The sequence below is a fragment of the Odocoileus virginianus genome, chromosome 13, assembly GCF_023699985.2.
Source record: "Odocoileus virginianus isolate 20LAN1187 ecotype Illinois chromosome 13, Ovbor_1.2, whole genome shotgun sequence".
Taxonomy (NCBI): domain Eukaryota; kingdom Metazoa; phylum Chordata; class Mammalia; order Artiodactyla; family Cervidae; genus Odocoileus; species Odocoileus virginianus.
The window spans coordinates 14,724,927-14,741,598 of record NC_069686.1 but is presented as its reverse complement, the minus strand read 5'-3'; the positions used below and the strand labels follow the sequence as shown (position 1 = coordinate 14,741,598).

General features: G+C 36.3%; 1 protein-coding gene across 9 annotated transcripts in view; it reads right to left on the bottom strand.

Annotated features, from left to right (window-relative positions):
- Nucleotides 1–16,672, bottom strand: part of LNPK (lunapark, ER junction formation factor) — a 96,986-nt gene that overhangs the window by 57,277 nt on the left and 23,037 nt on the right. For all 9 annotated transcript variants that reach the window (XR_011490939.1, XR_011490938.1, XM_020901780.2 and 6 more), the window contains 2 exons: nucleotides 14,732–14,790; nucleotides 10,841–10,881 (listed from right to left, as the gene is read on the bottom strand). Coding sequence is in view for 7 of the 9 variants with exons in the window: in XM_020901780.2 (XP_020757439.2) it covers nucleotides 10,841–10,881; nucleotides 14,732–14,790 (100 nt within the window). In the remaining 2 variants the exon portion in view is untranslated. The remainder of the gene's footprint in view (nucleotides 1–10,840; nucleotides 10,882–14,731; nucleotides 14,791–16,672) is intronic.

Genomic DNA, 16,672 nt, shown 5'->3' with positions numbered 1-16,672 from the left:
AAAAATCTTACTGAGTTCTATGCTCACACTAGTGACTATAATTAAAGCACTTCATTATTATAGCATTTTATTTACAATGCACTCAAGTCGCTTTATGGCTTAATATGTGGGTTTAATTTCAAAAGCAATCACTAGTAAAGCATCATCTTAGCAGTTAAAGCCCAATATCAGAAAAAGTTTTACTTTAATGCAAGAGAGTCATAATTATGACAGATAGCTAATATACAGAATGAAAATGCTTTTGCAAAACTTGGAAGAGGAACTTCCTTTTCAGTGACCACTGACAGCCACTTAGATTCATTAAATGTCATGTTTATTACAAAGGCCATTTATTTTAAAATGCAAAGCAGAGCACATTTACCAAGTTAAACTATAATGAAAATATGCTGCCACAATAGTAGTTAGATTTCTCATTAAAAACTCAATATAATACTTAAGAAGTTAAAGTGCTTAGATGAACGATTTATTAATCTTGGTTTAGTGAAACTAAAACATTTTTCTAATTATTTCAAAATCATCATAAAGTCTTAAAACAAGCACATCTAATGTATATCCATGGCTGATTCATGTCAATGTATGACAAGAACCACTACAATATTGTAAAGTAATTAGCCTCCAATTTAAAAAAAATGAAAATAATTAATTAAAAAAAAAAACAAGCACGTCTAAATTTCAGATGTAAAGAAAATGTTTGTAACATTATTTCTTTAGGGTTGGGGAAAAACTGGAATGGGGACAGAAGGCAAGATATGATCTATCCCCAAATGAACATAATCTACATGAAATAGCAGAGAACTGAATCCCTGACCTCTACAAATTAATTTTTGATAGTCCAGACCAGTGTTATAACAACAGAATTATATGCAATAATGAAAGTAGTTTATATGTATATAATACAATAGAAATATTGCTTGTACAACTAAGGAACCCAACTGTAGCTTTTATTCTACTTTGTACTCAATCACTCAGTCATGTCCAACTCTTTGGGACCCCATGTACTGCAGCCTGCCAGGCTCCTCTGTCCATGGGATTCTCCAGGCAAGAGTACTGGAATGGGTTGCCATTTCCTCTTCCAGGGGATCTTCTTCCTCACCAGGGATAGAACCCGCATCTCCAGCATCTTCTGCACTGGCAGGTGGGTTCATTACCACTAGGACCACCTAGCAATACTCTTTATCCTACTTCAAATAACATAAATTTTAAAAGCTACATGGGTCTAGTGGCTGATTTGGACAGCACAATTCTAGAGTAAGACTATGCTGCTGCTGCTAAGTCGCTTCAGTCGTGTCCGACTCTGTGTGATCCCATAGACAACAGCCCACCAGGCTCCCCCGTCCCTGGGATTCTCCAGGCAAGAACACTGGAGTGGGTTGCCATTTCCTTCTCCAATGTGTGAAAGTGAAAGTGAAGTCGCTCAGTCGTGTCCGACTTTTAGTGACCTCATGGACCGCAGCCTTCCAGGCTCCTCCGTTGATGGGATTTTCCAGGCAAGAGTACTGGATAGGGGTGCCACTGCCTTCTTCAAGAGTAAGACTATAGCTGGGTTTAAAAAGAAGATTAGATATAACTGTGATCTTTAAAACAATACACAAGACTAAAAACTAAAATGCCACTTTAACAAGCGACTGTCACTCCTAGTACATCATTCAGCAAATGCATTCATGTTTATGTCTATGCACATGTAAAGTATCTTAAAATCATTTTAAAAAGCAAAAAATACAAATCCATTCTCTTTTGCACTTCAGTTCAGTTCAGTCGCTCAGTCGTGTCTGACTCTTTGCGACCCCATGAACCGCAGCACGCCAGGCCTCCCTGTCCATCATCAACTCCCAGAGTCCACCCAAACCCATGTCCATTGAGTTGGTGATGCCATTCAATCATCTTATCCTGTGTCGCCCCTTCTTCTCCTGCCCTAGATCTTTCCCAGCATCATCAGGGTCTTTTCAAATGAGTCAGCTCTTTGCATCAAAAAATCTTTTTTCAGGTAATAGCTTAATTCACACATTTATTCCTATCACATTTTAAGCGAATAATCTCTTTCATATAGAGAGACATCTGATCAGTGGGAAGAATACAAACTTGAAACCACAGCATCAGAAAAGATCTAGGTTCAAAGTACATCTCCATTCTTAATTAGCTGTAGAAAGACTTTAAACAAATCTGTTAGCCCCAGTGTCTCCTTTTGTAGAGCTGAAAAAATACTACTACTTTCTCATAACACTGTTGTTCAATTTAAATAATATAGGAGAGTCTACAATAGTACCTAACACAAAACACATGATCTTCAGAGATTACCTTCAATTTTTCAGAGTGGAACTGAAACAAGTTTTCAAACACATCTTCAACTACCCAACACATTAATACCAGGACTCAGGAATGAGAAATTGATTTCTCAGAATATCTGAAATTATAAATTACTCTGTATTCTTCAAAATATTTTACATACTTTAAATAATAATGAATGATGTAACAAAGAATGGATTGCTTTTCTGTGATATGATTATATTGAAAGTTCCAGAGTTTTTTATTTAATATAGAGAGGGAGCCCCTGGTTCAGTTCAGTTCAGTCGCTCAGTCGTGTCCGACTCTTTGTGACCCCACGGACTGCAGCATGCTAGGCCTCCCTGTCCATCACCAACTCCCGGAGTTTATTCAAACTCATGTCCATTGAGTCGGTGATGCCATCCAACCATCTCATCCTCTGTTGTTCCCTTCTCCTCCTGCCTTCAATCTTTCCCAGCATCAGGGTCTTTTCCAATGAGTCAGCTCTTAACATTAGGTGACCAAAGTGTTGGAGTTTCAGCTTCAACATCAGTCTTCCAATGAATATTCAGGACTGATCTCCTTTAGGATGGACTGGTTGGATCTCCCTGCTGTCCAAGTGACTCTCAAAAGTCTTCTCCAACACCACAGTTCAAAAGCATCAAGTCTTTGGTGCTCAGCTTTCTTCACAGTCCAACTCTCACATTCATACATGACCACTGGAAAAACCATAGCTTTGACCAGATGGACCTTTGTTGGCAAAGTAATGTTTCTGCTTTTTAATATGCTGTCTAGGTTGGTCATAGCTTTTCTTCCAAGGAGCAAGTGTCTTTTAACTTTATGGCTGCAGTCACCATCTGCAGTGATTTTGGAGCCCCAAAAAATAGTCTGTCACTGTTTCCCCATCCCTGATACCCTGTGGTAAAGAATCCACCTACCAACGCAGGAGATACGGGTTTGATCCCTGGTTCGGGAAGCTTCCACATGCCACGGGTGCACCGTAAGAACGGAGCCTGGGCCGTAGAGCCAGGAGCTGCAGCTACGGAGCCCGCGCACCACAAACGCCAAAGGCCGAGCCTGTGCTCCTCGACAAGAGAAGCCACAGCAATGAGAAGCCTGTGTACTGCAAGCAGAGAGCAGCCTCTGCTTGCTGCAACTAGAAAAAAGCCTGGGCAGCAACAAAGATCCAGCACAGCCAAAAATTTAAATAAATAATATACAAAAGAGAAAAATAAACACGTGATTGCTTATTATGAATCAACATTATTTTGGCAAGCTTATATACTTTGAGAACATATAAAAATTATTTCTACCTGATACAGAATTTCATCAGAGAACACTAAAAGAAGGGAACACTAACACAAAATAAATGTCAATTTATTTTAATTTTAATTTTGAGAGAAAATTCTACAATATTTAAATTATAATTCTTGAAATAAACTTTTAAAACGCAGAAAGCATTAACTGCCCTATCCAATATTCTTGTTCCTTGTCTCATAATGAATATTCCACATGTAGAAAAACATCTTTTGGGGTTTCCCTGGTGGCTCAGTGGTAAAGAATCCACCTGCCAATGCAGGAGACACAGATTCTATCCCTGAGTCGGGAAGATCCCACAGGCCTCAGAGCAACTAAGACCATGCACTACAACTACGGAGGCTGTGTTCTAGAGCCCAGAAGCCACAACTACTGAGCCCACATGCCTTCTAGCCCATGCTCCGTAACAAGAGAAGCCACTGCAATGAGAAGCCTGCACACTACAACTAGAGAGTAGCCCCGGCTCGCCATAACTAGAAAAAGCCCACACAGCAACAAAGACCCAACACAGCCAAAAATATATTAAAAAATAAAATTTTTAAAAAGAGAAAAATGTCTTTTGGACTTCCCTGGTGCTCCATTCGTTAAGAATCCACCTGCCACACATATATATGGAATTTAGAAAGATGGTAATGATAACCCTATATGCAAAACAAAAAAAGAGACACAGATGTACAGAACAGACTTTTGGACTCTGTGGGAGAAGGCAAGGGTGGGATGTTTCGAAAGAACAGCATGTATATTATCTATAGTGAAACAGATCACCAGCCCAGGTTGGATGCACGAGACAAGTGCTTGGGCCTGGTGCACTGGGAAGACCCAGAGGAATCAGGTGGAGAGGGAGGTGGGAGGGGGGATCAGGATGGGGAATACATGTAACTCCATGGCTGATTAATGTCAATTTATGACAAAACCCACTGAAATGTTGTTAAGTAATTAGCCTCCAACTAATAAAAATAAATGAAAAAAAAAAAAAAAAAGAACCCACCTGCCAATGCAGGGGACACCAGCTTGATCCCTGGTCTGGGACATCCCACACGCTACAGAGCAACTAAGCCGAAGCACCACAACCAATGAAGCCAATAAACTGCAGCTACTGAAGACTGCATGCCCAAGAGCCCACGCTACATAACAAGAGAAGCTACTGCAACGAGAAGCCCACACACCACAATGAAGAGCAGCCCCTGCTCACTGAAACTAGAGAAAGCGCACACACAGCAAGGAAGATTCAGTGCAGCAGAAAATAAATACATAACATTTTCTTTAAAAATGTCTTGTTTTGCATTGACTTTGGTCAAATTATTAGAGTGTGCCCAAAAGCATCTTCAATTCACAGCATTAGGGTACATGTTTCACCATTTAAACACATATTTTTAAACTGATAAAATAATGTCTTGCTGTTGTTGTTCAGTCGCTCAGGCATGACTGACTCTTTGCAACTCCATGGACTGCAGCATGCCAGGATTCTGTCCTTCATCATCTCCCAGAGTTTGCTCAAATTAATGGCCACTGAATCAGTGACACCATCCAGCTATCTCATCCTCTGTCGTCCCTTTCTCCTCCTGCCTTCAATCTTTCCCAGCATCAGGGTTCTTTCCAATGAGTCTGCTCTTCTCATCAGATGGCCAAAGTATCAGAGCTTCAGCATCAGTCCTACCAATGAATATTCCAGGCTGATTTCCTTTAGGATTGACTGATTTGATCTCCTTGCTGTCCTAAAGAGTCTTCTCCAGCACCATAGTTCAAAAGTATCAATTCTTCTGTGCTCATCCTTCTTTATGGTACAACTCTCACATCCACACACGACCACTAGGAAAATCATAGCTTTGCCTATATGCACCTTTGTCAGCAAACTGATGTCTCTGCTTTTTAATACACTTCAAGGTTTGTCATAGCTTATATTTCAAGAAGCAAGCATCTTTTAATTTCATGGCTGCGGTCACCATCCGCACTGATTTTGGAGCCCAAGAAAATAAAGTCTCTCGCTGTTTCTGTTGTTTTCTGACCTACTTGCCATGAAGTGATGAGATCAGTTGCCACGATCTTCATTTTGTGAATGTTGAGTTTTAAGCCAGTTTTTTCACGCTCCTCTTTCACCTTCATTAAGAGGCTTTTCAGTTCCTCTTCGCTTTCTGCCATTAGGGTGGGTGTCATCTGCCTATTTGAGGTAATTGATATTTCTTCTGGATCATGATTCCAGGTTGAGCTTCATCCAGCCTGGCATTTCACATGATGTACCCTGCATATAAGCTGAAAAAGCAGGGTGACAATATACAGCCTTGACATACTTCTTTCCCAATTTTGAACCAGAAAATATTGTCTGCTTACCCTGATTTTAGTTTTGCTGTTGAAATCAATATTTTTTTTTAACAATTCAGATTTTAAATTATTTTTTTATTTCACATAGGCATAGTCCACAATAACACTAACTTCTCTCTCTGCATTTCTTCTGTTAAAGTATTTACAAAGATCTGTAGCCTATAGTGAATATTCAAACACTGGAAAATACCAGAAAATATTACTGGGTAATATAAAAATGTAACAGTTGAAACTTCTAGTGTGGTTAATAGCCCACACAGAATCATATGCTAAAATTGTCAATTTAAGGACTTCTTTTGCTTCCAAAATTTATTTTATGGAATGTCACTTTGTACAGGATTCTGTACAGAGTATACTACAACATACTGTGAGTGACATTCCATGGAAAAAACTGTGGAAGCAAAAGAAGTCCTTAAAAAATAATAAATAATAAACTTACTAACATTTATTTGCAAGAATAACTCACTATTATAAGAGACAAGGCCCAAAACATACTTCGAACATGGCCACAAAAGCAAGACTAAGTAGATTGTGCCACTTCTCTTCTGTGTGCTTCTGTCCTGTTACCTGAAATGTCCACATTAACCTACAGCTACTCTTGCCTGGAAAATCCCATGGACGGAGGAGCCTGGTAGGCTGCAGTCCATGGGGTCGCAAAGAGTCGGACACAACTGAGCGACTTCACTTTCACTTTTCACTTTCATGCATTAGAGAAGGAAATGGCAGCCCACTCCAGTATTCTTGCCTGGAGAATCCCAGGGACGGCAGAGCCTGGTGGGCTGCCGTCTAAGGGGTCACGCAGAGTCAGACACAACTGAAGCGACTTAGCAGCAAGCATGTCAGCAGTTTTTTGCTCCTGCTTTCAATTGGCAGTAGATTCTTTTGAACCAGTAACATTTGTAGTGATTGTTAAGTTTTAATTCTCAGAGAATTATAATACTTCTTCCCATGTTCCCAATTTTTCAAACAATTCTCCTCAGGACTTGGAAAAATATAAATTGCCTGAGAAATGGCAGGAAGGACTTACCACACAGAAATACCTGTACTACTCAGAAAAAAGCACAGAATTTTCATGAAGCCACTTAAAGAGGTCATTTTGACTCATGTTTTGATGGATTTTGACTTTGAACTGTTTTAATGGAATGCTCATGGATAGAGATGGATTATCTGTTGAACAGTGATATTTTTTTAAATGAAAAGTTTAAAAAAAAAAAAAGACCACAAAATATGTGAGTGGCAAAATGTTCACATCTAGACTTGGGAGACTTTTTAGGTAACTAAAAATTAATTTCTAGTTTTATTTTAGTAAGTAAATACTTATATTAAGTCCTTAGATTTAAAACATTGTTTTAAAAGATTTTTCTTACTCATTTTCCTTTCTAAGTAATGCTTTAATCAATTGATAATTCATGTTTACTGTTACAAATTACACGTTCACAAATTACAAATTACATTACAGATCTACCCAGATTAAAGAGATGCATCCCTGAGGAAACCACCTTCAATAAAATGTCAAGTAGTAAATACAATTTATATAATTTTTTTAATGAAAGAGTTAAGAGTTGGGTAATTTTAAACTAATAGTTATTTGTCATGTCAGTATATTTAAAGCTTTAAATGTAGGGTAAAATATCAATGAACAATATCAGTTTTGGTTACATTTTATTTTCGCTGAAAAGCAATGTCCCTTCTTTTTCCTCTTATTACCAGTACAATCACTAGCTAACACTGTACTCCTTATAAATTCACCTTTTAACACCCATTGTTCTAAACAAAGTATAAAGTACTTCTGAAACAAAGCAGCTGTTGAGGGCTTGAGCATTAAAGACAAGGGACTAGTTCCTAATAGCAACAGTACTGTACCCTGCAACAATCAATTCAATGCAAATCGTGTTCCCTTAGAGTGCAGCTAACTTATTTTTCTCTAATCATACTGCAAGAGAAATGCCATTCTGAACTATTCTTTAACACTGATGCCTCATAAACCATTTATACATACAAAACAATTGAACTTTGAACTGAATTTCCCAACTGGCAGACCTAGATGCACATTTTCTATTTTGCAATTCCATCAAGGGCTATTTAAGAAGTAAATAGCTTAGTTTGCTCTCTCATAGAATTTTCTAAGTCTGTTCTGTTCCTCTACCGAGAATTTTTCCCCAATCATATATGTTCTCTAAGATTCTGCTTTCTGGTCATGTAATTCCACTGACATTGAATCAGCTTCTCATCACTTGGAACTTTTCTTTTTTCCTTTTTTGTCTTCCTCTTTGCCTTTTCTATGTTAATCAGTATTTCTCCATTTTGGTACAAGTAGGGCTTGGCTTTCATCAACACTATCAGATCTTCTTCATCACATCAGCAAACTAAACCAATCATATCACAACTTCTATATTATTGAGAATTGTTGGCATTTCCTCATGTTGAACTTCTGGCTGTTCAATAACATATAAAATGCCAGAAATATAATAAGATACAATGGGATACAATAAGATACAACTCAATTTACAACCATCAAAAATGTCAAAGCAATTTTGATAAATACCTCACAGAATACTGAGGGACATCAAACAAAAAAAGAATAAGGAATCCTTTCAAAATTAAAGCTGCTTTATTTTTCAGGTACTTAAATCCCTTGACTAGTATCTTATCAGTTCACAGAACAATTTTTAACATTAATCTTAACCTTCATAACTTTTATTAGTTTCACCCATAATTGTTACTTATTACATTGTTGTTGCTCAGTCTCTAAGTAGTATCTGACTCTTTGCCCCTCCATGGACTACAGCACACCAGGCTCCTCTGTCATCCACTATCTCCCTGAGTTTGCTAAAATTCATGTCCACTGAGTCGGTGATATCATCCAACCATCTTCTCCTCTGACACCCTTTCTCTTCTCCTTTTGCCTTCAATCTTTCCCTCAATCAGGGTCTTCTCCAATGAGTCAGTTCTTCGTATCAGGCGGCCAAAGTATTGGAGCTTCGGCTTCAGCCTCAGTCCTTTCAATGAATATTCAGGGTTGATTTCCTTTAGAATTGACTGGTTTGGTCTCCTTGCAGTTTAAGGGACTCTCAAGAGTCTTCTTCAGCAACAGTTTGAAAGCATCAATTTTTCAGTGCTCAGCCCTCTTTTTGGTCCAACTCTCACATCAGTAGGTGACTGCTAGAAAAACCATAGCTTTGACTATACTGACCTTTGTCAGCAAAGGTATGTCTCTGCTCCTTAACAGGCTATCTAGGTTTGTCACAGCTTTTCTTCCAAGGAGCATGCATTTTTTAATTTCATGGCTGAAGTCACCATCCGCGGTGATTTTGCAACTCAAGAAAATAAAATTTGTTACTGCTTCTACTTTCTCCCCTTTTATTTACCAAGAAGTGATGGGACCAGATGCCATGATCTTAACTTTTCTCAACGTTGAGTTTCAAGCCACCTTTTTTACTCACCTCTTTCATCCTCATCAAGATGGTCTTTAGTTCTTCTTAAACTTCTGCCATTAAGAGTGGTAACATCTGCATATCTGATGCTGCTGATATTTCTCCTGGCAATCTTGATTCCAACTTCTGATTTATCCAGCCTAGAATTTCACATGATGTACTCTGCATATAAGTTAAATAAGGAGGTGACAATATACAGTCTTTTCTTACTCCTTTCCCAATTCTGAACCAGTCAGTTCTAACTGTTGCTTCTTGACCTGCATACAGGTTTCTCAGGAGGCAAGTAAGGTGGTCTGGTACTCCTATCTCTTTAAGAATTTTCCACAGTTTGTTGTGATCCACACAGTCAAAGGCTTTAGCAAAGTCAATGACGCAGAAATTGATGTTCTTCTAGAATTCCTTTGCTTTCTCTATGATCCAACGGATGCTGCCAATTTGATTGCTGGTTCTTCTGCCTTTTCTAAATCCAGCTTGTACAACTGCAAGTTCTCAGTTCACATACTGCTGAAGTCTAGCCTGAGGGATTTTGAGCATTATCTTGCTAGCATGTGAAATAAGTACAACTGTATGGTAGTTTGAACATTCTTTGGCACTGTCCTTCTTGGGAATGGAATGAAAACAGACCTTTTCCAGTACTGTGACCACTGTTGAGTTTTCCAAATTTGCTGGCGTGTTGAATGCAGCACTTTAATAGCGTCAGCTTTTAGGATTTTAAATAGCTCAGATGGGATGTTAGACTAAACTACATTAAATTGACTTTGCATATGATTAAATATCACTAAATAAGTTTCCATATAACATGATACTCCTGTCAACTATCATTTTTATATTTCAAAAATAATTATGTGAAAAAAGTATATGTAAATTCAAGTCAAACACCAAGTTCAATTCACTTAGTAAAACTACTAAATATCAACCTCTAAATATCTGAAGTCCTTCTCTCTTGGTCCTCATCTGAAGGATGCATTTAACTGGCCCCACAATAGATGCCCATGTACTTAGAACTGCTGATAGACAAGGAAGAAATCAAATAAGAAATATTCTCTTCCCCACCCCCACCTTTTCTTAAGGGTTATTTTTCTTTTTTCACTGTTAAATTTCTTTTACAGACAATCCTCTTGATTCCCCTCTCTCTTAAGTCTTATTATGTCAAAAAAATCTGAGAACTGACATATGATGTTTGGTCCTTTTTTTGGCCCTAATAATAAAACTAGATACTCACCTTTTTACCCCTCTGCCTCATTTAGTGCTCCAAAATGATTCATTTACTAACTTCTCAGTTTCCAGCTGACATGGACTCTCAGAATCTCATAAGTCCATCTAACTACTTTTTCCTGTCAATCATTATTTACTAGCAAAAATATTCATAATTTAGCTTCACCATTAAATTGCTATTTAAAAGCATATGTGTTCCTTAGAGAGTCATTACTTACAGCATATAAACATTAATTATTCAGTCCTTAATTTATTAGCTTTATACAAATTAACTTAAATAAAAGTTAACTTACTATTTTTTTCTTCTGGGATTTTAAATCATCCAATGCTTCATCTAGAAAACAAGATTTAAACCAAAACTAAATCAGATACTAAGATGCTTAAGATACAAGAAAAAAATCATGTCAAATGATATACATTAAGCAACTGCAAGAAAACATTCTCATTTTAGGATTTCTCACTGATGTGTACGGACAGAAGTTTTCTCATCTTTACCCACATATATTTTATGTATTTGCCTATATTATATACTACAAGCTCAGCTGGGAAAAAAATGGACTTTACACAGGATAAAACACTTTTCCCAAATGTAAAAAAATATGTATTTTTAAATATGTTCAGACACATCATTTTTTATAATTTCTCCTTCCTTTCAACATCCCACCCATGTTAATTTACAAAATTAAAACTGATTTTCTTTTTATACATTGGTAATAAAAATGTTCTCTTTATTTATAAGTAAAGAACATTTTATTAAGCTATTTGATCTTCAAGAAAATGAGCACTAAAAAGAAAACCTTTGAAAACCTACAGTATTACACCTGAGGAGGGACTTGGAAAGAAAGATGTTACTAATTACTTTTCAAAATTAAACTTTTCCAAGATTTGCATGCTTAGTTAGGTTGTACTGGTAGAACATAAAGAAACATTTCAAAGGATATAATTTATGTAATTTATGAACATCAGTATCTGCTTTACAAATTTATTTTAGGTTTCTAGTTTTTCTCTAGAAATATTGAACTAGCATAAACAGGAATACTATCTCAGCAAGAAAGAAAAGACATAAAACTTGATTTAAATATTTTACCACCATATGCAAAATAGATAGCCAACAGGAATTTGCTGTATGGCTCAGGAAACTCAAACAGGGGTTCTGTATCAACCTAGAGGGGTGGGATGGGGAGGGAGATGGGAGGGAGGTTCAAAAGGGAGGGGATATATGTATAGCTATGGCTGATTCAGGTTGAGGTTTGACAGAAAACAACAAAATTTTGTAAAGCAATTATCCTTCAATTAAAAACTAGATTAATTTTAAAAATTTTTACCAAATAGAATTTAAATAATTGTTCTTAATTTTTCATTAAATTTACTTACAAAATTATCTCTTCATTGAAGTTTTGGAGTAGCAAACATCTCAATATCAATTCAAATAATATTACTTACATAAAAATTCAAAGAAATATAAACTTCAGAAAAGATGGTTTTACTATATTTTTTCCAAAATGTATTAAGTAGTCTTTAATGTTATAGCTGATTTATTACTGAAAGGAGAAAAAAACTGCTGACATCTTTAAAGAGAACAATCATCTTTACTCAGATAAGACCAAGCAAACTATTTAGCCTCTAATGCAGAGATCAGCAGACTTTTTCTATAAAGGGCCAGACAACAAATGGCTTTATGGGCCAAAAGGCAAAGTTAAATTGGTTTAAAGCAAAAGAGTAAATGAATTCCCACAAAACTTTTAATGGCAAAATTCAAATATAATTGTGGTGAATTGTTCATAACGTAGGTCTACCAATGAAAAGAAAAATTTTAGGAGGTAGGTGGGGGATAACATTTCACTTAATTGAGATTCAAAATTAGTATCCCGTACCACCAAAACTGATTGCAAAAGTCAATCTGTTAGTTTATCTGTAGTTTTTCACACATTTTATTTTTGAAAGCTTTTTCACAACAACAAAAAAAAAAAACTTTTCCACACAGACAGGTGCTGCTAAATATTTAAATTAATCGATAACCACATGATTTTAATTGGGCATATTCACTGTGTGAAAGGCATTTATAAAATTCTTTAGATCCTTCTCTTGATATTTGTCTTTATTATGTCACTGCAAATTAATCACTTTCAGTTAAATGGATTTTGAAATATGGAAATTTCCTTTGTACTTGCATGAGGTGTGGAAAACACTGCTGGAACTGCAGTTTGAGCTCATATAACGTATCTGTTACAAATCTGTGTGGGAATGGAGATCTTGCTTCTTAACTTTTCATAGCACTTTTTAAAAAATTACTTTTTGTCATTAGATTGTTATTTGCTTTCTAAATCACTTTATAGCACTGTAGGTTTCACATATGAGGATTGTTTCACCTTGCAATCTTAGGCTGAGTTCATTAAGAACCATTATCAAGTCTGCAAGACCTAATTTCCAAAGCCAGTTCATTCACAGTGATTGAAGGCAGTCTGCCTCAGAAACATGTTGGTCCTGGCTGAGCTCAAAATATCATAATAAAACTTTACTACTATTACTAATCCATCCAACTGCTTCTATTTCTTTTATTTATTTATTTGACTGTGTCAGGTCTTAGTTGTGGCACACAGGATCTTCCATCGCATCATGCAGGATCCTTTTTTGAGGCACACAGACTCCCTAGTTGCAGTGCATGGGCTTAATTGCTCCGTGGCAAATGGGATCTTAGTTTCCCAACTAGGGATTGAACCTGCACCCCTTGTGTTACAAGGCAGATTCCTAACCACTGGGCTACCAGGGAAGTCCCCCCACTTCTATTTCTGATAAAAGATCACATAACTGATGATGATTAAGTCTGTGAAATCAAATGAAGTTCCCCATTGACTATGAGTTCAATAACCCATGACAGGTTCAAATATGCTCTGCAAGTATTGATATCTGCTGTTGAGTAACACAGTGAAATAACCACAGAATTTAAATACCTTACAGTTTCATGAGCTTTGTAAATTAATCCACTAAGCCTTTTTCTGCTTCACACATATTTTTACCACCAACAGTTGTAAATTAACCTCAGCAGAGTCCACTTCTGGTTGTATTAAATTAGTGCTTTTTCAACTTCTTTAAAAATATTCTCTCCCAGCATGCTCTACACAGACTGTTTACAGAGGCTAAGTCTTTAGTCACTTCAAGTTCAGTACTGACGCCTCAAATAAACTACAATTGAGCTGTATCAGTAACATCTGTCAACTCATCAAGAACCAATGACAGGGAATTCCCTAGCAGTCCAGTGGTTAGGACTCAGCACTTTCACTGCAATGGTCCAGGTTAAATCTCTGATCAGGGAACTGATCCCACAAGCCAAACAGTGTGGCCAAAAACAAAAAAAAGAGCCAGCTGACAATCACTTGAAATCATCTGTCTTGTTTTTAAATGAACTATGTTGCTTCCAGTGTTCTTAACTCTTCAACCAATTGTTCTTGCTAAAAAGGCTACTAGCCAAGCAAGCATCTTCCCTAAATACATTTTTTCATTTGCTGCAATTATATAATTTAATTAACTCACAACTGGTAAATAGCTATCTTTACTTCAGAAATAAGCCACTCAGAAACTTACTTTGAAGATCCATTTTCACTTTTTAGTTTTACAAAGAAATTCTGCTATGATGAGATATCCTATTTTAAATGTTCTAATTTTTCTTAACATTGCTTTTCTGTGTGTTGGGACTATCATGATGAATACTTAGCATGGTAGTCAATATATATGTGTATTCTTTAGTACAATTATACCATCAATGCATAAAAAGCACCATGCTTTGTGTTTTGGTAATAATACATTCCACACCACTGTGAGACTGAAAGGAATAGATGCAACTAATAGAATAAATCAAAAGATGTTTGACTATATTTTACTCCCTAATAACATAAATTTTCTATAAAGATAAGCAGTGTGATTTCTCTTACCTAAAGAAATGACTTATTTTGAGTATTGAGTAAAAAAAATTCTAAATGGACAAGACAGAAATAACACAACTGAAAAACAGAACCAGTTTGATCATTCATAAACTTTCTTATGCTTTAAAGTGAACAACTTCTCAATATTTACCACACTGTCATTTCAGTATACCATTTCATAACCTATCATTCAGTTACAAACCAACACACCATATAAGATGGGTTTTTTAAATGTATTTATAAAAACTTCAAAATTAAACTTACTATTTCTTTCTGTTCTCTTGGAAAAGAAGAAAATAAGCACTGTTCTTATGCTCCAGATGCTATACAAGAAGCAAAAATCAGAAACAAAAACCATAATTAGGATACATGAATTAGAAGCCACATTAAATGAAAACAAATACACATTTCTAATTACAGTCAGAGACAATGTTTTCCTTTGTATTTTGAAAATAAAAAAGCACTCCTTTCAGAAGCCACCAGAAATCTACCTGTGTTTTCAAAGGAGGAATTCTCAATCCAAAATTCATGAACCTCCTGACGGTCCCTCCAAATTGTAAAATTGCCTTTGTGCACCTAAGTGCATTTCTCTGGAGAGACCATTGCCCTTATCATTCTCAGAGGGATCTATGAATCCTCCAAAAGATTAAGAACAAATTATAAAATTCCTTCTTACTAGGTAAATAAGAACCCTAAAACTTTATCTATTTCTATACATTAGGAAAAACACATTTTACAAATCCAGAGCATTATACAAATGTAAAGTTGATACTCCTTCCCCGTTATTGAATATTAGAGGGAACTTTACCAAACAAGATAAGCTATCTTGAGAAAAAACCAAAATAGTACAATCAAATAAATAATTGACAAGTAAATTTAGCTAAACATCTCCTTTCATAAATTTTGTGTTATTCTTTAGGTTTTACATTAGTAAGACATCAAATGATATTAAGACAATTAAAAGAAAATCGAAGAATGATCCTAATCACAGACTTGTCCAGGTCATCTCTTAAATTCAATGTAAATAAACCAAAATTCCTTTCTCCATAGAACATATCAGAATAAGTATACAAACATTATCCATCATTTTATAAAAGAAATACATCGCATCTAAATGTAAATTCAAATAATATGTATGAAAACTAGCTCTTCACTCTGATATATCATTGCTGTTCTTAGGAATCAGCCTACAAGCTCATCACCAGAGAACTCTGTCTCCTGGTATTCACAACTCTGAACTTTGTGTAGCCCTCTCTCACCAGTGTTGGTCTGTGTGACCAATAGCGTATGACAGAAGTGATAGTATGTCACCTCAACGTTAGGTTATAAAAATACACAGTTTCCATCTCAGGCCTCCTCTTCAGCTTGCTATCTTTCTCTCTCTTGGATTACTCACTCTGAGAGAAGCCAGCTGCTATGACATGAAGACCTTCAGGGAACTCTATAGAAAAGCCCATTTCATGAGAACAGAGGTCTCTGGCAAACAGCCAGGAAGGAGCTGAGGCCTGCCAACAACTACACGTGTGAGCTTAGAAGTAAATTCTCCAGCCTTAGTTAAGCCTTGAGATGATTGTAGCCCCAGCCAATAGCTCAACTGCAATTTATATATGAAAAAAGACCCTGGGCCAGAACCATCCAGCTAATAAGCTGCTCCCACATTCTGCCCCTCAAGAACTGAAAGAGAGAATAAACATTTGTTAGGCTCTAAAGTTCTGGAGCAATTTGTTACAGAGCAACAGATAACTTGTCCATGTTTTTTGTATTATGACAGTTTATTTTTATGACATGAAAACACCAAAATAACCAGCAGCAGATTCCTACATGGTTCTTGGACAACTACCCTACTACTAAAAAAAAAAGACACTGGCCTTCTTTATCAAGGGAAGGGAGATGAAAAAAAAAGGTTAAACACACAACTGACAACCCTCAAATATTCTACCAAAAGTAGAAAAGTCCCACAACATTTCCCCACTGGAAACCCACTGAAACAGTGGCAAACTGACAGATGATTTGGAGGTGGAAAAAAAAACATATAGGGAGAAAACAGGACACAGGAGAAGGAACTGCAGAGATAAAGACTAAAACTCTGTAGGAAATCTATTAATATTCTTAAATGGTAGATATTTGTTAAAGTATATGTAATTTTCAAAGTGTAAAAGTTATAAGAATGAAAATACAGTCCCTTATTTCACAATAAAACTTACT